Source organism: Lissotriton helveticus, chromosome 1_2 (assembly GCF_964261635.1).
Source record: "Lissotriton helveticus chromosome 1_2, aLisHel1.1, whole genome shotgun sequence".
NCBI classification, from domain to species: domain Eukaryota; kingdom Metazoa; phylum Chordata; class Amphibia; order Caudata; family Salamandridae; genus Lissotriton; species Lissotriton helveticus.
This window is the reverse complement of record NC_136058.1, coordinates 371,479,122-371,506,385: the sequence shown is the minus strand read 5'-3', so window position 1 is coordinate 371,506,385 and position 27,264 is coordinate 371,479,122. Positions and strand designations below refer to the sequence as shown.

At 51.3% G+C, this 27,264-nt stretch overlaps 1 protein-coding gene across 1 annotated transcript in view; it reads left to right on the top strand.

The window, feature by feature from the left end:
• Positions 1-8,559: 8,559 nt before the first annotated feature.
• Positions 8,560-27,264, top strand: part of TIE1 (tyrosine kinase with immunoglobulin like and EGF like domains 1) — a 314,542-nt gene continuing 295,837 nt past the window's right edge. The window contains exon 1 of the mRNA XM_078672346.1: positions 8,560-8,756. Within this exon, the coding sequence (XP_078528472.1) occupies positions 8,702-8,756 (55 nt within the window). The 5' untranslated portion in view covers positions 8,560-8,701. The remainder of the gene's footprint in view (positions 8,757-27,264) is intronic.

Here is a 27,264-nt window from a genome sequence, read left to right as displayed (position 1 = left end):
GATTGAAGCATGAGGGGTTATTTGTCGAAGCCCCTCCCCCTCCGCCTCTCACCCCCCACACAGCAGCAGCATTCAGGGGGGCACTTTTATTGAGTATGTCTGGGTGGTGGTGGAGGCATGCCACGGCCTGCAGGAGTGGGGCTGGACGACTGCACGTTTGCGTCGCTGCTTGCTTGGTACTTGGCAGGACAGAACAGTGTAAGGTTCCCCCATAAGGTCTGCAGAGCCCTTCTCATGGGAACTCTGCACCTCTCTGACTATACCCAGCAGCCCCCAAGTGGCCCTTGATGGCCGGGACCAGAGACTCCCAGTGTTTTTTTTTTGTGCATATTTATATAGCGCAAACTCTAACCGAAGGTATTGGAGCGCTTTACATGAGCACCGTATTTACATTACACATTCAGGCACGGGGAGATTAACGGCCACATGCATCATTGTTGCCGTTTGCTATTTCTTAATTGCGAAAATTAAGGAATCGCAATTAAGAAATCGCAAACGGCTATGCATCAAGAAATCGCAATTTTTGTTGCGATTTCTTAAATTTCCTTAATTGCGATTCACAATTTGCGAATCGCAATTAAGGAATCCCTTCCCATTGATTCCTATGGGCAAAATCGTTTGCAAATGGTCCAGAACACCGCAGCAAGACTGGTGCTTAATGTTTTGCCTAGGACTCCATCCCGCCCGCTTTTGGACAGCCTTCATTGGCTGCCTGTCCGGCAGCGGGTTGAATACAAAATCTGCTGTACCATACATAAATGTCTTTTTGAGTCAGGCCCTAAGTACTTAACGGACAAGTTCATCCCCTATAGTCCGGGACGTTCCTTGCGCTCAAGTAATCAGCAAATGCTTCAGGTTCCCAGGATTAAGAAGGTAAGACAGGGAGGGCGCGCCCTTTCCTATAAAGGTCCCATTCTCTGGAACTCACTTCCACTTGCCCTAAAGATAAACTCAAATTTCCAATCCTTTAGGAAGCTCCATAAAACCCATCTATATTCGACATCATAATCTGCTGGTAGTTTAATTTAATTATTCAGGTATCAGTCCAACATCTGTGTCAAAGCGCAAGCGCGGAGATACCCCTTCGGGGGTCGAATCCTGCGCTATATAAGAAAATAAATAAATAAATGGAGTCTTGGTTCTTCGTTCTGGTGGCTGAAGTCTTGGTTCTCCGTTCTGGTGGCTGAAGTCTCGGTTCTACGTTCTGGTGGATGGAGTCTTGATTCTGCTCTCTAGTGGATGGAGTCTTGGTTCTTCGTTCTGGTGGCTGAAGTCTTGGTTCTGCGTTCTGGTGGCTGAAGTCTCGGTTCTACGTTCTGGTGGATGGAGTCTTGATTCTGCTCTCTAGTGGATGGAGTCTTGGTTCTTCTTTCTGGTGGATGGAGTCTTGGTTCTTCGTTCTGGTGGCTGAAGTCTTGGTTCTGCATTCTGGTGGCTGAAGTCTCGGTTCTACGTTCTGGTGGATGGAGTCTTGATTCTGCTCTCTAGTGGATGGAGTCTTGGTTCTTCGTTCTGGTGGCTGAAGTCTTGGTTCTGCGTTCTGGTGGCTGAAGTCTCGGTTCTACGTTCTAGTGGATGGAGTCTTGATTCTGCTCTCTAGTGGATGGAGTCTTGGTTCTTCTTTCTGGTGGATGGAGTCTTGGTTCTTCGTTCTGTGGCTGAAGTCTTGGTTCTGCGTTCTGGGGCTCAAGTCTTGGTTCTACGTTCTGGTGACTGGAGTCTTGGTTCTTCGTTCTGGTGGCTGGAGTCTTGGTTCTGCGTTCTGGTGGCTGGAGTCTCGGTTCTGCGTTCTGGTGGCTGAAGTCTCGGTTCTACGTTCTGGTGGCTTGAGTCTTGATTCTGCTCTCTAGTGGATGGAGTCTTGGTTCTTCGTTCTGGTGGCTGGAGTCTCGTTCTGCGCTCTGGTGGCTGAAGTCTCGGTTCTGCGTTCTGGTGGCTTGAGTCTTGATTCTGCTCTCTAGTGGATGGAGTCTTGGTTCTTCATTCTGGTGGCTGGAGTCTCGGTTCTGCGCTCTGGTGGCTGAAGTCTCGGTTCTGCGTTCTGGTGGCTGGAGTCTCGGTTCTGCGTTCTGGTGGCTGAAGTCTTGGTTCTTCGTTCTGGTGACTGGAGTCTTGGTTCTTCGTTCTGGTGGCTGGAGTCTTGGTTCTGCGTTCTGGTGGCTGGAGTCTCGGTTCTGCGTTCTGGTGGCTGAAGTCTCGGTTCTACGTTCTGGTGGCTTGAGTCTTGATTCTGCTCTCTAGTGGATGGAGTCTTGGTTCTTCGTTCTGGTGGCTGGAGTCTCGGTTCTGCGCTCTGGTGGCTGAAGTCTCGGTTCTGCGTTCTGGTGGCTTGAGTCTTGATTCTGCTCTCTAGTGGATGGAGTCTTGGTTCTTCGTTCTGGTGGCTGAAATCTCGGTTCTGCGCTCTGGTGGCTGAAGTCTCGGTTCTGCGTTCTGGTGGCTGGAGTCTCGGTTCTGCACAAAGGAACTCTCTGGCCTTGCAAATCTCGGTCTGAAAAAGTAGTGGCCCAGTGACATTGAGCCATCTGGTCGCCCTGTCCCAGTTTCCTGTCCCATGGATCCATTTGCTTTCTTCATGCGGTGAGAGTGGGTGCCAGGCGGATTCACCCTTCCCCCTGGGTGGAGATCTCAAATTCATAGCAGCTTTGCCCAGGTACCACACCTGTCAGTCAGGCCTGCTGGGGTGGGCCCCTTCTTCTTCCGGGCGCACGAATACAATCTGCAGTTTTCTTCAAAGACCCTGGATAGCTACTGACTGCAATCCATCCCCACCGGCTTTTCAGAGAGAAGAGCATAACGTGACTGCCACGCCGCCTTTTCAGTGGCTGAGCCAGACAGGGGATCTCAGTCGCATCCGCCTCACGACTGGTTCTGCCCCAGCCCTCATATCCTTTCAGAGGCACCAGCATGGCACCTGACTGGTTCTGCCCCAGCCCTCAAGGCCTTTCAGAGGCACCAGCATGGCACCTGACTGGTTCTGCCCCAGCCCTCATATCCTTTCAGAGGCACCAGCATGGCACCTGACTGGTTCTGCCCCAGCCCTCAAGGTCTTTCAGAGCACCAGCATGGCACCTGACGGGTTCTGCCCCAGCCCTCAAGGTCTTTCAGAGGCACCAGCATGGCACCTGACTGGTTCTGCCCCAGCCCTCGTATCCTTTCAGAGGCACCAGCATGGCACCTGACTGGTTCTGCCCCAGCCCTCAAGGTCTTTCAGGGGCACCAGCATGGCACCTGACTGGTTCTGCCCCAGCCCTATAGGTCTTTCAGAGGCACCAGCATGGCACCTGACTGGTTCTGTCCCAGCCTCATAGCCTTTCAGAGGCACCAGCATGGCACCTGACTGGTTCTGCCTCAGCCCTCAAGGCCTATCAGAGGCACCAGCATGGCACCTGACTGGTTCTGCCCCAGCCCTCAAGGCCTATCAGAGGCACCAGCATGGCACCTGACTGGTTCTGCCCCAGCCCTCAAGGCCTTTCAGAGGCACCAGCATGGCACCTGACTGGTTCTGCCCCAGCCCTCAAGGCCTATCAGAGGCACCAGCATGGCACCTGACTGGTTCTGCCCCAGCCCTCAAGGCCTTTCAGGGGCACCAGCATGGCACCTGACTGGTTATGCCCTAGCCCTCAAGGCCTGTCAGAGGCACCAACATGGCACCTGACTGGTTCTGCCCCAGCCCTCAAGGCCTTTCAGAGGCACCAGCATGGCACCTGACTGGTTCTGCCCCAGCCCTCAAGGTCTTTCAGAGGCACCAGCATGGCACCTGACTGGTTCTGCCCCAGCCCTCAAGGTCTTTCAGAGGCACCAGCATGGCACCTGACTGGTTCTGCCCCAGCCCTCAAGGCCTATCAGAGGCACCAGCATGGCACCTGACTGGTTCTGCCCCAGCCCTCAAGGCCTTTTAGAGGCACCAGCATGGCACCTGACTGGTTCTGCCCCAGCCCTCAAGGCCTTTCAGAGGCACCAGCATGGCAGCTGACTGGTTCTGCCCCAGCCCTCAAGGCCTTTAAGGGGCACCAGCATGGCACCTGACTGGTTCTGCCCCAGCCCTCAAGGCCTTTCAGAGGCACCAGCATGGCACCTGACTGGTTCTGCCCCAGCCCTCAAGGCCTGTCAGAGGCACCAACATGGCACCTGACTGGTTCTGCCCCAGCCCTCAAGGCATTTCAGAGGCACCAGCATGGCACCTGACTGGTTCTGCCCCAGCCCTCAAGGTCTTTCAGAGGCACCAGCATGGCACCTGACTGGTTCTGCCCCAGCCCTCAAGGTCTTTCAGAGGCACCAGCATGGCACCTGACTGGTTCTGCCCCAGCCATCAAGGCCTTTCAGAGGCACCAGCATGGCACCTGACTGGTTCTGCCCCATCCCTCAAAGCCTTTAAGAGGCACCAGCATGGCACCTGACTGGTTCTGCCCCAGCCCTCAAGGCCAGTCAGAGGTACCAGCATGGCACCTGACTGGTTCTGCCCCAGCCCTCAAGGCCTTTCAGGGGCAGCAGCATGGCACCTGACTGGTTCTGCCCCAGCCCTCAAGGTCTTTCAGAGGCACCAGCATGGCACCTGACTGGTTCTGCCCCAGCCCTCAAGGCCTTTCAGAGGCACCAGCATGGCACCTGACTGGTTCTGCCCCAGCCCTCATAGCCTTTCAGAGGCACCAGCATGGCACCTGACTGGTTCTGCCCCAGGCCCTCGGGCCCTTTCAGAGGCACCAGCATGGCACCTGACGGGTTCTGCCCCAGCCCTCAAGGCCTTTCAGAGGCACCAGCATGGCACCTGACTGGTTCTGCCCCAGCCCTCAAGGCCTTTCAGAGGCACCAGCATGGCAGCTGACTGGTTCTGCCCCAGCTCTCAAGGCCTTTAAGGGGCACCAGCATGGCACCTGACTGGTTCTGCCCCAGCCCTCAAGGCCTTTCAGAGGCACCAGCATGGCACCTGACTGGTTCTGCCCCAGCCCTCAAGGCCTGTCAGAGGCACCAACATGGCACCTGACTGGTTCTGCCCCAGCCCTCAAGGCATTTCAGAGGCACCAGCATGGCACCTGACTGGTTCTGCCCCAGCCCTCAAGGTCTTTCAGAGGCACCAGCATGGCACCTGACTGGTTCTGCCCCAGCCCTCAAGGTCTTTCAGAGGCACCAGCATGGCACCTGACTGGTTCTGCCCCAGCCATCAAGGCCTTTCAGAGGCACCAGCATGGCACCTGACTGGTTCTGCCCCATCCCTCAAAGCCTTTAAGAGGCACCAGCATGGCACCTGACTGGTTCTGCCCCAGCCCTCAAGGCCTGTCAGAGGTACCAGCATGGCACCTGACTGGTTCTGCCCCAGCCCTCAAGGCCTTTCAGGGGCAGCAGCATGGCACCTGACTGGTTCTGCCCCAGCCCTCAAGGTCTTTCAGAGGCACCAGCATGGCACCTGACTGGTTCTGCCCCAGCCCTCAAGGCCTTTCAGAGGCACCAGCATGGCACCTGACTGGTTCTGCCCCAGCCCTCATAGCCTTTCAGAGGCACCAGCATGGCACCTGACTGGTTCTGCCCCAGGCCCTCGGGCCCTTTCAGAGGCACCAGCATGGCACCTGACGGGTTCTGCCCCAGCCCTCAAGGCCTTTCAGAGGCACCAGCATGGCACCTGACTGTCTCTGCCCCCGCCCTCAAGGCCCTTCAGGGGCAGCAGCATGGCACCTGACTGGTTCTGCCCAGCCCTCAAGGCCTTTCAGAGGCACCAGCATGGCACCTGACTGGTTCTGCCCCAGCCCTCAAGGCCTATCAGAGGCACCAGCATGGCACCTGACTGGTTCTGCCCCAGCCCTCAAGGCCTTTCAGAGGCACCAGCATGGCACCTGACTGGTTCTGCCCCAGCCCTCAAGGCCTTTCAGGGGCACCAGCATGGCACCTGACTGGTTCTGCCCCAGCCCTCAAGGCCTGTCAGAGGCACCAACATGGCACCTGACTGGTTCTGCCCCAGCCCTCAAGGCCTTTCAGAGGCACCAGCATGGCACCTGACTGGTTCTGCCCCAGCCCTCAAGGTCTTTCAGAGGCACCAGCATGGCACCTGACTGGTTCTGCCCCAGCCCTCAAGGTCTTTCAGAGGCACCAGCATGGCACCTGACTGGTTCTGCCCCAGCCATCAAGGCCTTTCAGAGGCACCAGCATGGCACCTGACTGGTTCTGCCCCAGCCCTCAAAGCCTTTCAGAGGCACCAGCATGGCACCTGACTGGTTCTGCCCCAGCCCTCAAGGCCTGTCAGAGGCACCAGCATGGCACCTGACTGGTTCTGCCCCAGCCCTCAAGGCCTTTCAGGGGCAGCAGCATGGCACCTGACTGGTTCTGCCCCAGCCCTCAAGGTCTTTCAGGGTCAGCAGTATGGCACCTGACTGGTTCTGCCCCAGCCCTCAAGGTCTTTCAGAGGCACCAGCATGGCACCTGACTTGTTCTGCCCCAGCCCTCATAGCCTTTCAGAGGCACCAGCATGGCACCTGACTGGTTCTGCCCCAGCACTCAAGGCCTTTCAGAGGCATCAGCATGGCACCTGACTGGTTCTGCCCCAGCCGTCGGGCCCATTCAGAGGCACCAGCATGGCACCTGACTGGTTCTGTCCCAGCCCTCAAGGCCTTTCAGAGGCACCAGCATGGCACCTGACTGGTTCTGCCCCAGCCCTCTGGCCCTTTAAGAGGCACCAGCATGGCACCTGACTGGTTCTGCCAAGCCCTCAAGGCCTTTCAGAGGCACCAGCATGGCACCTGACTGGTTCTGCCCCAGCCCTCAAGGCCTTTCAGGGGCAGCAGCATGGCACCTGACTGGTTCTGCCCCAGCCCTCAAGGCCTTTCAGAGGCACCAGCATGGCACCTCACTGCTTCTGTCCCAGCCCTCATAGCCTTTCAGAGGCACCGGCATGGCACCTGACTGGTTCTGCCCCAGCCCTCAAGGCCTTTCAGGGGCAGCAGCATGGCACCTGACTGGTTCTGCCCCAGCCCTCATAGCCTTTCAGAGGCACCAGCATGGCACCTGACTGGTTCTGCCCCAGCCCTCAAGGCCTTTCAGGGGCAGCAGCATGGCACCTGACTGGTTCTGTCCCAGCCCTCATATCCTTTCAGAGGCACCAGCATGGCACCTGACTGGTTCTGGCCCAGCCCTGGGCCCTTTCAGAGGCACCAGCATGACACCTGACTGGTTCTGCCACAGCCCTCAAAGCCTGTCAGAGGCACCAGCATGGCACCTGACTGGTTCTGCCCCAGCCCTCAAGGCCTTTCAGGGGCACCAGCATGGCACCTGACTGGTTCTGCCCCAGCCCTCAAGGCCTTTCAGAGGCACCAGCATGGCACCTGACTGGTTCTGCCCCAGCCCTCAAGGCCTTTCAGGGGCACCAGCATGGCACCTGACTGGTTATGCCCTAGCCCTCAAGGCCTGTCAGAGGCACCAACATGGCACCTGACTGGTTCTGCCCCAGCCCTCAAGGCCTTTCAGAGGCACCAGCATGGCACCTGACTGGTTCTGCCCCAACCCTCAAGGCCTTTCAGAGGCACCAGCATGGCACCTGACTGGTTCTGCCCCAGCCCTCAAGGCCTGTCAGAGGCACCAGCATGGCGCCTGACTGGTTCTGCCCCAGCCCGCAAGGCCTGTCAGAGGCACCAGCATGGCACCTGACTGGTTCTGCCCAGCATTCCCACCTTGTAATCACATCTGCCTTGCAAGCGGCTGACTCTGACCCAGCGCCACTGGCCTGTCAGAGGCCCACCCTTTCAGAGCCGAGCCTGTGCTGTGCCCGTCTCATGCCCCGGCCCCGCCAGCCTCCCTCGGGCCCCGGCCGTCGGCGCATCACCTCCGGTGTCCGCGCTATCACAGCACCGGGCTGTTTTCCAGGCTGCTGGGGAATCAGAACATGTTTCCTGTGAGTCTGGGAGGCAGCGACGCCCTTTCCTCTCCGCATTTCCACCTCAAAAAAGACTCTGGAGCGAGGGGGAGGGCGGGGGGCCACGGGACCCGGCCAGGGAGAGGGACCGAGCCGGGAGTGAGCCACGGAGGCTGGAGGAGCGGAGAGACCGGGCGAGGGACTCGAGGGACAACCGCACACCCACGACCACTGATGGAAGAGAGGCCGCCGGGGAGGGACTGTCAGAGAAGACTGAATCCACGAGGAGACTGACTTCCAGGGAGCGTGTCTTCACTAGATGAGTGACTTCTCAAGGAGACTGACTTCCAGGGAGCGTGTCTTCACTAGAAGAGTGACTTCTCAAGGAGACTGACTTGCAGGGAGTGTGTCTTCCAGTGAGTTTGGGGTCAAACTCTCAGATGCTTGGGCATCCAAAGGAGAGTGACTTCCAGGCAGTGACTTCTCTAGAAAGTGACTTCCAGGGAGTGTTTCTTCCAGTGAGTGTCTCTTCCGAAGAGTGACTTCTCTGGGAGAGTGACTGCCTCCCAAGGAGTGTGACTTCCAGTGAGTTTTGTTTCAAAGGCCTTTGGGCCTCCCAAGGAGAGTGACTTCCAATGGAGAGTGACTTCCAAGCAGTGACTTCTCAGTTGGACTGACTTCCCAAGGACAGAGACTTTCCAAGGACAGAGACAGCCCTAAGAGTGTGGATTGGTCGGACGGGGCCCCGGGGTCGCTGGGCTCCATCCCTCGCCGCCTGGAGATGAGTGATCACAAGATGGCGCCTGCAGCGCCCTGAAGCCGCGCCGGCCACGAGTCTGGGCGCCTCCGGGGACAGTGCGGACCATGGGCCTCGGCGGGATCGGCTCCTACTGGACATTTGTGCTTCTGCCCCTGGCAGGTAAGGCCGTGAGCCCGGGGGTGCCCGGGCCCCCAGAGGAGGGAGAGGAGCGTGGGCATGTGAGGGCTCCCTGAACGGGTTGGGCCTCCGCTGCCCGGGGAGGCTGCGTGGGCACAGCTGGGGTGAGGGTGAGGCTGCGAGAGCTCAACTGGTGGGAGTGTGCATTCGAGTGAGGCCAGAGGGAAGTTCTGTTCATTCAGAGTGAGACCAGAGTGAGGCTGTTTGTGCTTTTGGAGTGAGGCTGAGTGAGGCTGATTGTGCATTCGGAGTGAGGCTGATTGTGCATTCGGAGTGAGAGCAGAGTGAGGCTGATTGTGCATTCGGAGTGAGAGCAGAGTGAGGCTGAGTGTCCATTCAGAGTGAGAGCAGAGTGAGGCTGAGTGTGCATTCGGAGTGAGAGCAGAGTGAGGCTGAGTGTGCATTCAGAGTGAGAGCAGAGTGAGGCTGATTGTGCATTCGGAGTGAGACTGATTGTGCATTCGGAGTGAGGCTGAGTGTGCATTCGGAGTGTGACTGGATCAAGGCTGAGTGTGCATTCGGAGTGTGACCGGATTGAGGTTGAGTGTGCATTCGGAGTGTGACTGGATCAAGGTTGAGTGTGCATTCGGAGTGTGACCGGATCAAGGTTGACTGTGCATTCGGAGTGTGACTGGGTCAAGGCTGAGTGTGCATTCGGAGTGTGACTGGATCAAGGCTGAGTGTGCATTCGGAGTGTGACTGGATCGAGGCTGAGTGTGCATTCGTAGTGTGATTGGATCCAGGCTGAGTGTGCATTCGGAGTGTGACCGGATCGAGGTTGAGTGTGCATTCGGAGTGTGACTGGATCGAGGCTGAGTGTGCATTCGGAGTGTGACTGGATCAAGGCTGAGTGTGCATTCGGAGTGTGACTGGATCAAACCTGAGTGTGCATTCGGAGTGTGACTGGATCGAGGCTGAGTGTGCATTCGGAGTGAGAGCAGAGTGAGGCTAAGTGTGCATTCAGATTGAGAGCAGAGTGAGGCTGAGTGTGCATTCGGAGTGAGAGCAGAGTGAGGCTGAGTGTCCATTCAGAGTGAGAGCAGAGTGAGGCTGATTGTGCATTCGGAGTGAGACTGATTGTGCATTCGGAGTGAGGCTGAGTGTGCATTCGGAGTGTGACTGGATCAAGGCTGAGTGTGCATTTGGAGTGTGACCGGATCGAGGTTGAGTGTGCATTCGGAGTGTGACTGGATCAAGGCTGAGTGTGCATTCGGAGTGTGACTGGATCAAGGCTGAGTGTGCATTCCGAGTGTGACTGGATCGAGGCTGAGAGTGCATTCGGAGTGTGACCGGATCAAGGTTGAGTGTGCATTCGGAGTGTGACTGGATCAAGGCTGAGTGTGCATTCGGAGTGTGACTGGATCGAGGCTGAGTGTGCATTCGGAGTGTGACTGGATCAAGGCTGAGTGTGCTTTCGGAGTGTGACTGGATCGAGGCTGAGTGTGCATTCGGAGTGTGACCGGATCGAGGTTGAGTGTGCATTTGGAGTGTGACTGGATCAAAGCTGAGTGTGCATTCGGAGTGTGACTGGATCAAGGCTGAGTGTGCATTCGGAGTGTGACTGGATCAAGGCTGAGTGTGCATTCGGAGTGTGACCGGATCGAGGTTGAGTGTGCATTCGGAGTGTGACTGGATCAAGGCTGAGTGTGCATTCGGAGTGTGACTGGATCAAGGCTGAGTGTGCATTCGGAGTGTGACTGGATCGAGGCTGAGTGTGCATTCGGAGTGTGACTGGATCAAGGCTGAGTGTGCATTTGGAGTGTGACCGGATCGAGGTTGAGTGTGCATTCGGAGTGTGACTGGATCGAGGCTGAGTGTGCATTCGGAGTGTGACTGGATCGAGGTTGAGTGTGCATTCGGAGTGAGAGCAGAGTGAGGCTGAGTGTGCATTCGGAGTGTGACCGGATCGAGGTTGAGTGTGCATTCGGAGTGTGACTGGATCAAGGCTGAGTGTGCATTCGGAGTGTGACTGGATCGAGGCTGAGTGTGCATTCAGAGTGTGACTGGATCAAGGCTGAGTGTGCATTCGGAGTGTGACCGGATCGAGGTTGAGTGTGCATTCGGAGTGTGACTGGATCATGGCTGAATGTGCATTCGGAGTGTGACTGGATCAAGGCTGAGTGTGCATTCGGAGTGTGACTGGATCAAGGCTGAGTGTGCATTCGGAGTGTGACCGGATCGAGGTTGAGTGTGCATTCGGAGTGTGACAGGATCGAGGCTGAGTGTGCATTCGGAGTGTGACTGGATCGAGGTTGAGTGTGCATTCGGAGTGAGAGCAGAGTGAGGCTGAGTGTGCATTCGGAGTGAGAGCAGAGTGAGGCTGAGTGTGCTTTTGGAGTGAGGCTGAGTGAGGCTGATTGTGCATTCGGAGTGAGGCTGATTGTGCATTCGGAGTGAGGCTCAGTGTGCATTCGGAGTGTGACCGGATCGAGGTTGAGTGTGCATTCGGAGTGTGACTGGATCAAGGCTGAGTGTGCATTCGGAGTGTGACTGGATCGAGGCTGAGTGTGCATTCGGAGTGTGACTGAATCAAGGCTGAGTGTGCATTCGGAGTGTGACCAGATCGAGGCTGAGTGTGCATTCGGAGTGTGACCGGATCGAGGTTGAGTGTGCATTCAGAGTGTGACTGGATCAAGGCTGAGTGTGCATTTGGAGTGTGACTGGATCAAGTCTGAGTGTGCATTCGGAGTGTGACTGGATCAAGGCTGAGTGTGCATTCGGAGTGTGACCGGATCGAGGTTGACTTTGCATTCGGAGTGTGACTGGATCAAGGCTGAGTGTGCATTCGGAGTGTGACTGGATCAAGGCTGAGTGTGCATTCGGAGTGTGACTGGATCGAGGCTGAGTGTGCATTCGGAGTGTGACTGGATCAAGGCTGAGTGTGCATTCGGAGTGTGACCTGATCGAGGTTGAGTGTGCATTCGGAGTGTGACTGGATCGAGGCTGAGTGTGCATTCGGAGTGTGACTGGATCGAGGTTGAGTGTGCATTCGGAGTGAGAGCAGAGTGAGGCTGAGTGTGCATTCGGAGTGTGACCGGATCGAGGTTGAGTGTGCATTCGGAATGTGACTGGATCAAGGCTGAGTGTGCATTCGGAGTGTGACTGGATCGAGGCTGAGTGTGCATTCGGAGTGTGACTGGATCAAGGCTGAGTGTGCATTCGGAGTGTGACCGGATTGAGGTTGAGTGTGCATTCAGAGTGTGACTGGATCAAGGCTGAGTGTGCATTCGGAGTGTGACTGGATCAAGGCTGAGTGTGCATTCGGAGTGTGACTGGATCGAGGCTGAGTGTGCATTCGGAGTGTGACTGGATCAAGGTTGAGTGTGCCTTTGGAGTGTGACTGGATCGAGGCTGAGTGTGCATTCAGAGTGAGAGCAGAGTGAGGCTGAGTGTGCATTCGGAGTGAGAGCAGAGTGAGGCTGAGTGTGCCTTTGGAGTGAGGCTGAGTGAGGCTGATTGTGCATTCGGAGTGAGACTGATTGTGCATTCGGAGTGAGACTGATTGTGCATTCGGAGTGTGGCTGAGTGTGCATTCGGAGTGTGACTGGATCAAGGCTGAGTGTGCATTCGGAGTGTGACTGGATCGAGGCTGAGTGTGCATTCGGAGTGTGACTGGATCAAGGTTGAGTGTGCCTTTGGAGTGTGACTGGATCGAGGCTGAGTGTGCATTCGGAGTGAGAGCAGAGTGAGGCTGAGTGTGCATTCGGAGTGAGAGCAGAGTGAGGCTGAGTGTGCATTCGGAGTGAGAGCAGAGTGAGGCTGAGTGTGCATTCGGAGTGTGACTGGATCGAGGCTGAGCGTGCATTCAGAGTGTGACTGGATCAAGGCTGAGTGTGCATTCGGAGTTTGACTGGATCGAGGCTGAGTGTGCATTAGGAGTGTGACTGGATCATGGCTGAGTGTGCATTCGGAGTGTGACTAGATTGAGGCTGAGCGTGCATTTGGAGTGTGACTGGATCGAGGCTGAGTGTGCATTCGGAGTGGGACTGGATCAAGGCTGAGTGTGCATTCGGAGTGTGACTGGATCGAGGCTGAGTGTGCATTCGGAGTGTGACTGGATCAAGGCTGAGTGTGCATTCGGAGTGTGACTGGATCAAGCATGAGTGTGCATTCGGAGTGTGACTGGATCGAGGCTGAGTGTGCATTCGGAGTGAGAGCAGAGTGAGGCTAAGTGTGCATTCAGATTGAGAGCAGAGTGGGGCTGAGTGTGCATTCGGAGTGAGAGCAGAGTGAGGCTGAGTGTGCATTCAGAGTGAGAGCAGAGTGAGGCTGATTGTGCATTCGGAGTGAGACTGATTGTGCATTCGGAGTGAGGCTGAGTGTGCATTCGGAGTGTGACTGGATCAAGGCTGAGTGTGCATTTGGAGTGTGACCGGATCGAGGTTGAGTGTGCATTCGGAGTGTGACTGGATCGAGGCTGAGTGTGCATTCGGAGTGTGACTGGATCGAGGCTGAGTGTGCATTCGGAGTGTGACTGGATTGAGGCTGAGTGTGCATTCGGAGTGAGAGCAGAGTGAGTCTGAGTGTGCATTCGGAGTGTGACTGGATCGAGGCTGAGCGTGCATTCGGAGTGTGATTGGATCAAGGCTGAGTGTGCATTCGGAGTGTGACTGGATCGAGGCTGAGTGTGCAATAGGAGTGTGACTGGATCAAGGCTGAGTGTGCATTCGGAGTGTGACTGGATTGAGGCTGAGCATGCATTCGGAGTGTGACTGGATCGAGGCTGAGTGTGCATTCGGAGTGTGACTGGATCAAGGCTGAGTGTGCATTCGGATTGTGACTGGATCGAGGCTGAGTGTGCATTCGGAGTGTAACTGGATCGAGGCTGAGTGTGCATTCGGAGTGTGACTGTTTCAAGGCTGAGTGTGTATTCGGAGTGTGACTGGATCAAGCCTAAGTGTGCATTCGGAGTGTGACTGGATCGAGGCTGAGTGTGCATTCAGAGTGAGAGCAGAGTGAGGCTGAGTGTGCATTCGGAGTGTGACTGGATCGAGGCTGAGTGTGCATTCGGAGTGTGACTGGATTAAGGCTGAGTTTGCATTCAGAGTGTGACTGGATCAAGGCTGAGTGTGCATTCGGAGTGTGACCGGATCGAGGTTGAGTGTGCATTCGGAGTGTGACTGGATCGAGGTTGAGTGTGCATTCGGAGTGTGACTGGATCGAGGCTGAGTGTGCATTCGGAGTGAGAGCAGAGTGAGGTTGAGTGTGCATTCAGAGTGAGAGCAGAGTGAGTGAGGCTGAGTGTGCATTCGGAGTGTGACTTGATCGAGGTTGAGTGTGCATTCGGAGTGTGAGCAGAGTGAGGCTGAGTGTGCATTCGGAGTGAGAGCAGAGTGAGGTTGAGTGTGCATTCAGAGTGAGAGCAGAGTGAGTGAGGCTGAGTGTGCATTCGGAGTGTGACTTGATCGAGGTTGAGTGTGCATTCGGAGTGTGAGCAGAGTGAGGCTGAGTGTGCATTCGGAGTGAGAGCAGAGTGAGGTTGAGTGTGCATTCAGAGTGAGAGCAGAGTGAGTGAGGCTGAGTGTGCATTCGGAGTGTGACTGGATCGAGGTTGAGTGTGCATTCGCAGTGTGAGCAGAGTGAGGCTGAGTGTAAGTTGTAAACTTGATGTCTCCTCAATGCGTCCTGCCCCACTTTGGGTATTTTAGAGGTACCAAGCAGGTTTGAGATGGAAAGTCTGGGCACCATTTGGTGACACATCTGACCGCTGCTTGCCCTCAAGACATTAGAAGCCAGGAGACCATTACAGTATGGGTATGAAAGCACCACTGTGTTCCTTGGTTTGTGATTATACTATGATCCTTTTACTAGGATTTCTGATTTTTGCCATTGCTTGTGATTTTACACTGCCTCTTGCTCTGGTCTTGACTTGTTATGACTTTGCTATTACATGGATGTTTAAATAGGATTGGCAACTTTACCATGACTTCAGGGGGCATATGTACAATGACTTAACACGTCTATAGAATCAATTTTTTTACCAACACGGCAGCTTTTTTTCAATCACTGTATTTACAAGCTGCTGCTAACTGCACTGCCCTGCGACAAAACTACAGGGCAGGAATGTGCACCATCAATAAGATAGGGAACATTTTTGGGCCTCAATTATGAAAAGTGTTGCATCGCAGCTACAAAACAGCATTGCAGCACTTTTCAGTACGCCTTCTTGCGACACCATGGATGCTCTGTATTCACTGTACGGAGCTCCGTGTCACAATTAATGACAGATATGTGTGGAATACTGACCTATCTGTCAGCGCTAAAGTCACGCATTGCTGCTGTTGTGTCACAAGCATTACACAACTCCAGCACTGTATGGGCCCAGCCTATCCCTGTGGCATGCGTCACCCTTACTCCTGCCATGAGGCAAGAGTAAGGTCAGTGGCATTGTACAATTGTTGTAGTGAAACCTGTTGGATTTCACTGTGCCACTCCTATGAGGCTTTGTTGCGTGGGAACGCCCACCTTGCATATATCATACCTGATGCAGTTATAATGTAGCACAGGGCTTCACAAGGTCACGCATATGCCTAGATGCGTCACTTTGCAAATACGGTGCAACGTGGTGCAAGAATCACGCTTTAAGTACATCAAGAAAATGACGCACCGGCTGGGTGAAACTGTCAGAACGGGATCATGAATAAGCCCCCCGTCTTTTTCCCCTACGTTGGCGCACAATTGCTGTCATGAGCCAACGCAGGCACCCTTGCGCCATGGTGCAAGGGTTACTGTGTTGTGGAGTTAAGTGATGTTGTAGCTCCATCTCTTATTGAGACATCTGCAAGTTGGGTTGGTCTAGTGGCGGGCATGAGTAAAGGAGTTGGCCTTCTTGGAGTGTTGTTTCCCTGGTGTTTTCTTGAGGTGTACCAAGCTGTCGGCGCAGTTGGAGATCCATCGGTGGAGGTTGCGTGATGCGGTGTTGGCGTCTGTAAGCGTTGGTGAAGTGGTGGTGCTGAGGGAGTTGACGGGAAGTTCCTTGGTAGCCTTGATCTAGCTGTGACCGGGGGGCAATGATGGCCATGGTGTTCGGTGGGCATGGTGAAGGTGTGATGTAAACAATGATGGTCATTACAGGAGAGTCCTGTGGTTTGGCTGTAGTTGAAGTTCCCGCTGGTGGAGAAGACGGGCTCAAGCGTGTGTCAGGCTATGTGGGTTGGTGTGGTGACTAGCTGCTTGAGTCCGATGTTGGTGAGGTTCCCCAGGTGGGGAGTGGTGTTCTGGTCATTGGGGTTGTCCAGGTGGAACTTGAGGTCTCCAAGCAGGATGTAGTCGGTGGATGGGAGAGCCTGGAGTGCGATGAGGTTTACAATGAAATCAGTGAATATAGGTTCATGGCCCGGGGGGCTGTAGGTGAGATTGCCGGGGAGGTGGAGTTGGGGGTTGGTCGGGATCTGGAGGTGGAGGTGTTCCATGGTCACCGTTGGTTCATTACAGCACGTGGTTAGTCGGAGGGTGCTATTGTAAACAATGGCAGTGCCTCCTCCTGGGCACTCAGGGTTGTCCGTGTGGGTGATTTTGTAGCTGCCGTGGATGGTGATGGCGATGTCCGGTCCGGAGCAGAGTTTGGTCCAGGTTTCCTTGAAGAAGGTGATGTCTGAATAGGTGGCATCGAGGAGGTCTCAGATTTCTGTTGCGTGTTTGTGGAGGGACTGCACGTTGAGGATGATGCAATTGAGCTGGTCGGCTGCGCTATTGGTCGGCTGGGCGGCAGGAGGCACTGGTGTGCTGATGTGGCAGAAGGTGCGTTTGCAGTTTCGACAGGTGCAGGGTGCAAGAGCATTCTACGGTATTGCAATATGGAAGGCAGTGTGGCATCCATGGTTGATGGCGTTGAGGGCACTGGCATCATAGTGGAGGTGTGTCCAAGAGGAAGGGTCCTAGGGTCCTTGAAATGGGTCCAGTCCAGGGGTGGATGGACGGAGACAAGCTTGCTGTTAGCGCACCAGTGGTACGCTCGCTGCACTTGGTCGCTCAGCGGCTGCCATTGAGTAGTGCTGTGGGGGTGGACTAGACAGCTGAGAGGCGAGAAACGGGGGTAAGGACACTGGAGGTAGCCGGGACGTGGAGGGGAGCGGGGTTGTAAGTATCTTTTTATAAAATTCTTACCTCAAGGTCACGTCCCGCGTCTTCAGTGCTCCTGCTTTCCTGAGTCTGCTTCCAGGAACAGGAAGCAGGCAGCCAGACTCCCTCCCCTAAACCAATCACAATGCTGCAATGCTCTTGAGCATCGTGACAAGGCGTTAAGCCTGGGACTGGTGGGGTGGGCATGTTCTCCATGCAGGTTGTAATGCAGCCTGCATTGCGAACAGGGATATGGGCATGACTGATTTGGGTGGCCTGACAGGGCATTGCCCACTTGAGTGGGCATACCACTCTGACCCTGCCCTGCTCCGTGAGCAGAGCAGACCCACTCTCCCGCCTGCAAAGGAAACATAGCATGAGTACATCAGAAAGTTATCATCATGTTTTGTTTCCTCTTCTTGCACTGCTTGAAAGCAGCTGGGCTACGCTCTTCCACCATAGCTGATGAGCCACCACTGGGGGTGCGTCACCCACAGGTGCTAGGCCTGGCTCGACTTGACACCCGGGCCTCCCCCGCTTTCGTGTCCCACCTTCTCCTCACCTGGAAATTGACACTGTGGCACAATTTACTGCACACTCTTCAAATCTGTGACTCAGCCAGCAGGAACCTCAGCCATGTGGGATTTCACAAGCCTGGGTACAGCAGTCACTTCCATGTCCGCTGGGGAACCTCCCGATGCAGGTGAAGCAACAGGGCTACCTTGGACATGAAGTTGCAGCGCTCTCACCACACAAGTTTGACACAGTTCAGGGGCCTTACCCTCCACAGCGTCCGGCTAGCGCAGAAATCCTTCAGCCTGTGATGCAGAGAGGCGCGGCCCACCATTTGTGATCTCCTCCGTGCACCACGGTGTAGTGGTGGCACATGGTATGCGATGCAGACCTGCCTACTTTGGTGCGCAGGAGCGCCTCTACCGTTCGCAGCTCCAAGGGGCACCAGGCAGTCCTCTAACACAGGGTCCCAGATGCAGGCCCAGCGAGACCTCCGGGCCCCGGGGGCTGTCCATGTTTTCAAGATTTTGGATGCCATGGTGTTGCAAGGAGTGCGCAATGATAAGTGATGCATCACTGGTTTTGCCCAGTGATGCACCTCTTTTCATGATTGCAGCCCAGAATTTCCTCTTCCCCGGGGACTCTGGCTTGTCCTTCCGGCTGTTGGGTGGCTTGGGGGGGTTGTTGATCTGTGCCACACTTGGCTCTGGCAGATCCATTCTGCATTCCATTGTTGTGTTTCCTATTTTTCATTGGAGGTGGACTTATAGGCTATTTTTGCCCTTAAAGGGAAAAAAAGTAAAGTTGGGCTGAGTAACGTGAGTTTTTTGCCTCTAATGGGCCTTTTGTGAGTTTTTGCCCGTTAACGTCAGAATTTGTATGTCCTTCATGCTAGTGTTAATGCCAATTTTCACCAGGCTACCTGAAACTATCACACACTATCACTAACAAGAATGGGGGGGCAGGGAGCTAGTTATGAAAAGCTAAGGTCCAATGCCAATGCTCCCAAAGTAACACGTGTCTGCACTAAGGTGGCTAAAGGTCCTTTCATCTAAAGATAGGTAAACCCAAGATTTCTAGTTTACCAAAGAAGAAGAGTGGTTTGTTTGTCGTTCTGAAGAGTGGTTGGGAATTGGTGTGGTGAGAGAATATCTCCTGTTGTCCTGCGTGCCCTCAGACACCCTTGCGAGTGTCAAATATCATCATAGGGCGTTGCTCATCGTGTGGGTGGTGCTTGAGATACCTGAAACTATCACCATGTAGCGGCGTGTTGTAAATACATCGCTAACAGGGCGATAGTTTTCGGCGATAGGCCGTGTTAAGAAAACTGCTACTAGCGTTAGCTAGCGGCAGTTCTTGTACACATGGCCCCAGATTTTGTCTTTGCTTCTTGCTATATCATGACGCTGATTTTACCATAACTTGTGACTTTAATGCTGTCCTTGGTAATGAGCATGGCTCGTGATTTTACTACAAGGGGTGATCGTGCCTGACGTATGAAGTTACTATGGGTCCTTTTTATACTGCGACTTGTAACTTTACCGTGGCTTGTAATTTTCTATGTCTAATGCTTTTACGGTGACTTATGATTTTGTGATGACTAATGATTTTATGGTGACTCTTCTGGCATGACTGGTTTCTGGTTTGATCATGACTCGTGATTGTAATTAGGGGTGGCTGTAACTCGCATAATTCAGGGTGTCGCATAACCAATCGAGTTACCTAGGAATTTTACAAGATTACTCGGAATTACTTGAGAAGCTACTCTCGCTTGCTCAGGTGCTCTTAGGGTAGGATTTTCTGTCGGTTTACTCCCACCATTTAGCCTTTTTTTCTTAGCGCAACATATACCCTCAAATCCAAAATGGAAGTGAGGATGAATATTTGCGCAAAGAAATAGCACTAAATGCAGCAGAACACAGTTAGCGAGCCCGAGCAACCGCTCATGCTCACTAAATGTGCTCTTGCGGGAGGATTTTTTTCCCTAAATTACACGAGCATGAGTATTTGCGTAATTATCGGTAATTCAGCATCAAAGAGTAACACGGAATTGTCAAACTTCTCTAAATACTCTGGCGTAATTGATATTTCGCTCAAGCCTGATCATAATGCTTGCCGACATTGGCGATGAGCATGCGTATAGACCATGAGCCATTTTGCCACAGCTGGGATTTAACCGGGATGCGTGATTTTTCACAAGTTTGGGACCTGCCATTTTTCTGTGACATGTCGTGGTACCATGCAAATCTGGAACCACAACATTAGTGAAAATATATTTTCCCTGAAGACGCAGCGTAATATTTGAGGGAGTATTTCCACACACCTTGTTCAGGCCAGACTGGCTATTCTGTCTCCATGTCATTTCCCGGTGGGCCGCAGGCTAGGGGTATCTTTCCAAGTTAGAGGATCTGCCATGACCCAACCATGACCCTCTGACCACATTCTAGTAATAGCTTCCTTCAGCATGGGGCTGGTTTGAACAGTTTTAGGTCTCAGCTAAGACAGTGACATGACATTTAACTTTATAAACAGAAATCCATTGGCTTTTGCAGTCTTATAAAATATTTCTTCTGTTTGTTGTTATAATCTCTTACATCACTTTTTTTCTAGGTATAAAATAGGTTAGTTCGTTTTTACAATATTTCTATTCTTGTTGGCACAGACAAATACAAAAGCAACTGCTGGCCATATTGGAAAAGTATTTCCTACACTTCTAAGATGGCCAACAGGTTGCTAACAGACACAACATGGTGCCCATCTTAGAAGTATAAACATGATTGTTGTCTAGGAACAATATTTTATATACGTTGATGGCCGTCATGTCATGTCTAGATGTAACGTGGCAGCCATCTTGGAAGTATAGAAAATAACATTCGATGATCCAGTAATGCTGTTTTCTGTACTTCCAAAATGGCTGACGCATTGCATCCATGTGCAACCTGATGGTCCTTATCAAAGTCAAAACTTGGTAGGGGAATATTACCTGCATAGTATCGAGGTGTGTTCCTTTACCATGAGTGCCCAACTGCATGTGAAGCTGGTAACCTGACTTTTTCTTGCCCTGGCATCATGTTCATCTAGTGCAGGGGTCTGCAAGCTGGGAGGCGCCCAACCCCACCCCCAGCGGGGCCTTAAGTGAACCTAGGGGGTGGGGCGCCATGCTCTAGCCAAAGAAGCATTATACTGATATCTGTGCTTTGTTTTCAGCAGAGTGACAGTAATGAACCCTCTTTAGCATCTTTACTCATTTATATTCTAGCTGGGAGAAAGTGTCAAAAGGGAAGGTACTTCAAACTTTGTTCAAAATCCCTCCCCCATTTCTAACCACTCCCATTTCCAATAATCGCTCTAGATACTTTTACAAGTAGTAAGTCCTGCCTGACCAGAATAGTATGTTTAGCAATCATGTATTTGATTGAATTTTCAAAACAGAACTTAACTGCATTGTTTAAATAAGTATAGACATATTTAAACAGTGCCAGTTTATTAGAATAATTGTTAAAAAATGTGAGGGGGTGATTTTTTGTTTACTGGGGGGGCACAGCATTAAAACATTTGAAGACCACTGATCTAGTGTGTGCACGGAGGCTTAGACCTGCCCATGACAATGTGAGGTGAACATCTTGTCATGTACCTGGGGGATCGCACATATACAAGGGTACAGACTACTGCCCATGCCCTCTGTGCACCACATAAAGCAGTAGTAGCAGTACACCATGGTTTGTGAATTTGTAATGTGGCCAGACATTTTTCTTGCTACTGACACCTTTCATACAAGGTTCTGCATTTATGCAAAACTCACAACTTTGCGCTAACATTTAGTGTGTATGTCAAGTATATGCATATGTGTAATACTTGCGTAGCACTTGTGTGGTAGTGGTGCTCGGTGTGTTGAGTGAGTACTGAGGCCAGTGTGTCCCATTTTGGGAGCCCCTGGCTTAGCATGGCACATAATAGAAGGCAAGCATAGCTTCACCAAACACTAGCGCTTTGCCTTCATGCCTGGGTCTGACTGGTGAAGACCCGGACAATGGAGACAGAAGGATGGAGACAGGACCACCTTTAGAAATTCCATGAGGACCTTGATATCAAGGGCTTGTTGATTACTTCTTCCTGAGCACTGCCATTTGGTGGATGGGAGGGTCGAAGAATCTGCACTTGTGGTTACTCAAGGTTAGGAAGTTTCTAGGCAGGTCCTGTCGTTTTCTCTGCATCAGGAAGACGTATGTCAGCCTTGCATATTTCACTCACACTTCATATTGCACATGTTTTGTATACTCCAGTGGCGGCTGGCATGGCTCGCGGGTGGTGAGGCGGGCAGGGGAGGGGGGCACACGAAGTGGGAGGGAGTCGCACATATTAAAAAAAACCATAAAAACAAATAAACCTACCTTCTCGCCGCTTCTGCTCTTCTCCATCTCGGACGGAAGCACAGGCAGGCCCCACTGACTAATCACAACGCTGCATTGTAATGTTGTGATTGGTTTTGAGCATCCTGGTTCGACGCTCAACCAGGAAATGGGGGCCTGGACTTGTTCTCCACGCAGGCTGTAATGCAGCCTGGCTGGAGAACGGGGAAAGTGCGCATGACTGGTTTGGGCGGCCCAAGAGGGCCGACCAAACAGTCAGTGCGCACTTAGGAGTGGGCAAACCACTCCTCCACTGCCATGCCCGGGAGCAGAACAGCCTCGCCCACCAGCCCGCAAAGCAGCAGGAAGCATAAAATTATATTTACTTAAAGTTAGTCTACCAAGAATAAAGCAGGTAAACTGTGGGTCCTAATGTGTGCCTGCGCACAAAAAACTAAGGAGCACTGGTCAGCCCAATGCGCCTGCATGAGACTGTTTGAAAATGAAGGATAAAAACACTGAGCTGATGTGCCCTTCAAACCAGTGAGAAGTTTTGGGGCCATCTGCATCTCCGGTAGTTGGTGGGGGATGGTAATAGCAGAATCTCAACTATAAGGAAATGGAAAACCATCACCCAGAAGAAAGGGGTGTAGTGCCTCGATGTTAGAATGCAGCCTAACACAACCCTATATGTTGTACCCGTCGTATTGTATAACATGTAGTACTTCTTTATTGTCATAGTTATTTTTTCCATAAAAGAGGAGCACTTTGCTGTTATTTGTTATTGTATCTGTTGGTTGACTCTTGAGTTTGCAGCTTTTCCTGAGGAGCCAGGGTCTTCTTACCCTCTGTACTCTGAGAGTCCATTTTAACATGTCACCTCATGGCCACAGGTGAAAATTGTGGTGGGCCCACTCAGCCTTTCATCCTTCTGAGGTCGATAGAATGAGTGCCATTGAGTTGGGTAACAATAAACATCTGTCATTCAGCGCCAAGAGGCCATTCTGGCTGAATGTGCACCTTCCATCTGCCCCCACTCCCGAGTGGGGTCTGACAGTCATATTAATTTCTCAAACCCGCACCCAGTCAGCTACTGGGCCGCACTGCAAGCGGGTCCACTGTTCACACTCCAGGCCCTCTTTACACACCCAACCTTGAACAACTTAATTAGGGCTCCCTGTTTTCCATTTTTACTGGTGTCTACAGATAAATACAGACAGAACACCATTAACTTCCCTGTCTTTATTTATTTTTTAATGTGGATACAAATGGAAATTGTGTTGCTTTTTGAGTGATACGAAATGTTGTCGTCATGACAGTCAGGCCAACAGCTGTGTGGATTGACAGGTAGTGATAGAGCGCGCGAGGCCACCCGACCAATAATTTTCGCCGTTTCCGGCTTCAGGGCCCATATACTTTCAAATCACCATATACATTGACCAGGTGACTTCACGAGCTCTACCAATTTGTGTGTGTATTCCCTACTATTATTTCTCAATGCACCCGACTTACCATCCACCGATGCGGGTACCTAATGACCACAATGAATCAGGGAGCTAGCTGTAAAAGGAAAGGCAGCAAAATACAAACCTAACCAATAACATTCAAAATACTGTTTGAAATGACCACGGACAACAGGAAGTTTTAAAATGTTTATCTAAAGTTCATTTGCTTCATGTATAAGGTACATCAAAATAAGGCAATCAATAACCAAGATAATATAAATGATATAACTGTAAAGAAATAATGACAGAGTAATCATTGAAATACTGATATAAAATGTAACGAGAATATATTGTGCTATTCAGTAATATTTAAGCATGGGCGGACTATGTAGGTATAACTACAGGAGGGCCTATAAAGAGTAACACGCTTCACTTAAGGTGAACGGGCCTTTAAACAATCTAGGCAATGAAGTTCTAGACCATATCAGAAAATGACAAACTGCAATGCAAAATATAATTTCTAACAAGTGAGAAGACATAGGAACAAACTTATGGAAAAATGCAAATGACTTTCAATAGTTGCGGAAAGACATGGAAAAATAACATATGCAAAGGTAAACTTTATTGAAGCAAAAGTTAGAAAATCAGAAGGTGCAAGATTTAAGAGTTTCAGGACAGTATTTACCTAGAATGGTGTGGAAACCAAACCCTGGCCACGGGTCAGTTAAGGACAGGAAACCCTCAAGGAAGGATACCCCTCAAAGGACAGCAGGTGCAGAATGGACACCCCGGATAGGACAGGATACCCTCGGATTAGGAATCAGGACAGGACCTCAGGACAGGACAGCAAACCCTCAGACAGGACCGCTCAGGACAGGACCGGAACCCACAGTTCGGAAGCAACGCCTGCGCTCCACCCGCTCTGCAGCTATCGATCAAGACCCCGATTGGGTCAGCGAACTCCCAGCAAAGTGCTTCGCCAGCACTTTAAGGTTCAGTAGAACCTTAGTCTATGGTCAATTCGGACAGAGTGCTCCGCAGCGCTCTGTATCTTCAGTCACCTATTGAATACGATGGGTCAGTGACAGGTCAGCTAAACCAGACAAGTCGGACGACTTCCCTAGGTGAACCCAGGGTAGATATACAGTTTGGGGACAGTGTACCACCCCCCAATGTTGCAAAGTGTCAGAATCCCTCAATTTCGATTGGTCCTAAGGTAGGATTTGGGTAACACACCAATCACAATACAACATTTTAAGCCTTCATTAGCATACTTGGGTACCGCCTAGCAAGTTTGGGGTTCCCAGGAGAAACTGTGCAGAAACACAATGACAATTTAACAATGTAGCATAGCAGGGTCATGTGACTCTGTTCAGCCGAGCTTGCAGGTCAGTTCTCAGGAGCATCTTGCCCACTACTGCCAGCTGGCTAAGTTCCATCAGCCAAGGTTGTCAGGTCCCGGAAAAGTCGCATCTGCGCAGAAGGGACCTCCAAGATGGCTCTCAGTACAGACAGACCCCCATTCCCCGCGGTACATGAAAAGCAAGCGAAAACAAATTAATACATAATAATGTCATTATGAAAACACATCACAAGGTTTGTACTTTTAACTCATCATCAAGAAATATACTTATGCATTCTAAATGTTAGCTACATAAAAACGAGGACAAGAGCAAACTGCACGAGCAGTATAAGCTATGATTTACGCATGCGCAGGAATTTCCCTCCACTTCTGCAGACGCGTCAGGACACGTGAGTGTGGCTGACGCATGCGCAGTAACTAAAATACAAGCGGCGGCCATTTTTAAAGTACACGGGTTAAATGTATTAGAAATACTCGTAGGCAAGCTTCGCAAACTTTGCCTAAACAAAAATAAATGTTAGTAAAACATACATTTTGTTACCTTATTACACATAAACGAGGTTCTTGACTTCGGCAAGCCGCAAAATATGCGAAGCTTTGCTTCATCAATCCCCTCTTTGATGATATTTACTATCATCACAAAAAATGGAACCAGATGCCAACTTTCTTTCACACTTTATATAGCTCTATCTCTTCCAGCAATCGTTCTAACTTTTCTCTCTCAGTTCTAGTAGGGTGAGAAGTCTTCACCTTTTTGTATATCTGATCATTCACTTCCTCCAATTCAATCTCATCCACACTCCGTTTCAACCCTCTTGCATTTACCTCGTGCTTCTTGGTGCGCTTACGGCATTTACAACAGATAAAAATGAGAAATATAATAAGACCTATAATACCAATTGGCATCAGTATCTTGAACAATAAGCTTTTACCTACGCTAGCAAGCCAATGACCTACATTTGAGAGACCATCTACCAGTCTCTTCCAGGCACTATCAACCTCGAGTGGTTTGAGTTCCTTTGTCAAATTAGTAATATTTTTCACATATCTTTTGATCTGTACACTTTTATCCGGAATATAAGTGCAACAATGTTGCGCCTTCAACATCCGGCAGACTCCGCCCTCTTTTGCTAATAAGGTGTCAAGAGCAAGTCGATTCTGCAAAACCATTGATCTGATCGCAACCATTTCGGTATTGACCAGCAGAAATCCATGAGCTGTTTCAGTAGACAGCACATCCACTATAGTAGACAATTTGCAAATTCTGTGAGTGTTCAGAACCACTCCCACTCCAGGTATCAGTGCACTGAAAATACTACCCATAATTTCACCTATACTTTCTCTTTTACTACGCACTAAGCCATTAGTATCTTCATTGCTTCCAGCTTTTCCATTCACATGGTATATTTTCGGGAAGACAATGCCAAAATAGCAGCTTCCATACCAGTGATCCGGCAATTTGAAATAAGCCTTGTCCCCACAAATATAATAAATTCCAGGAAACACAGGCTCTGACCCATTTTTGAAACCCCAACCTCCAATTACCTTGTAATTGTGTTCGCATTCACTGGAACCAATGAAAACATTATTATAATAGCTAGTCTTCTCGCGGTGAAGACATATCTTGCCTTTCTTTTCAAAATCCAGCAACAGAGCAGGTCCCGCCCCACCATTTGAGGTGCCTTCCATGTTCTCAGCCCACTTTGGCCTTTTCTGACTTTCGTCATTAGCCTTCTTTTGTATTTTAATTCTTCTTTTCTCTGCCATGTTCAGGAACATCTTTTCCTGTTCACGCAAAGAACAAGTCAAGTTATCTCTGTGTGCATCAGCTATGTCAATGTTACCTATAGTCAAGAAGTAGTCTCCCATATATCTTATGGTGTCGCTTTTGGTATGTACAGGATTCAAGTTCCCACGTATAGGAAGTTCAGAAAAGATTACGTCATTATTAGAGTAATAGTACTGTAACGGTCCTCTTTTGTAAAATAAACTAGCTAAAATGCTACAGGAGATTCCATATGTCAATGGCAAGTGATGGTATGTCACGCCTTCAGCTACAGAGGTAGGTAGCTTCATGCAGACATAGCAATCTTCAATTTCCATAGTCTCTACATAGTGTATTAACAAGTTTGCAAAAACATTTAAGTGTGTCCTGTTCTTTATTCCATGATAATGTAGTCCTCCCTCATCTGATGCTTCTAAGTTTTGTTTTGTTTGTCTCAGTGCTCTCTCATGTCTTGCTACACTCTGTGTTGTCAGCTCCTCACTGTCAGTATTTACAATTTCAGTAGGGACAATGTTGGTATCTTTACTTACAGCAAAGGGAATGAAAATTGTTAGTCCTATCCAGATGACTATCAGTACTACTATACTACATATACACACCTTGCAGCACGTCTTGAAACGACTGCAACCAGGTCTACCATTCACAGTTGAATCAGACATTTTGGCTCGGAAGAAGTTTCTCGACCCCTCTTTGTGGCTTTACACAGCTAGCTTACTTTGTGCAAATTCACGGTGGTTCGTCTTCTTCTTCAGCAGAGTACTCAGGGACGGGCTCTCCGTCACTCACGTCAGTAATATCAAGATCTTCAAGTTCTTCCAAAACGAGTGTCCATTCAGGAGACTTGTACTTTTTGTTTTGTCTTTTTATTCGTTCACTCCTTCTTTTGGAAGAGTTTTCTTCTTGCTCTGCTATCCGCGCACTTCTCCTTGCTTCTGCACGTTTTTCTTCCACCGTCTTTATCCTTAGCCTTAAT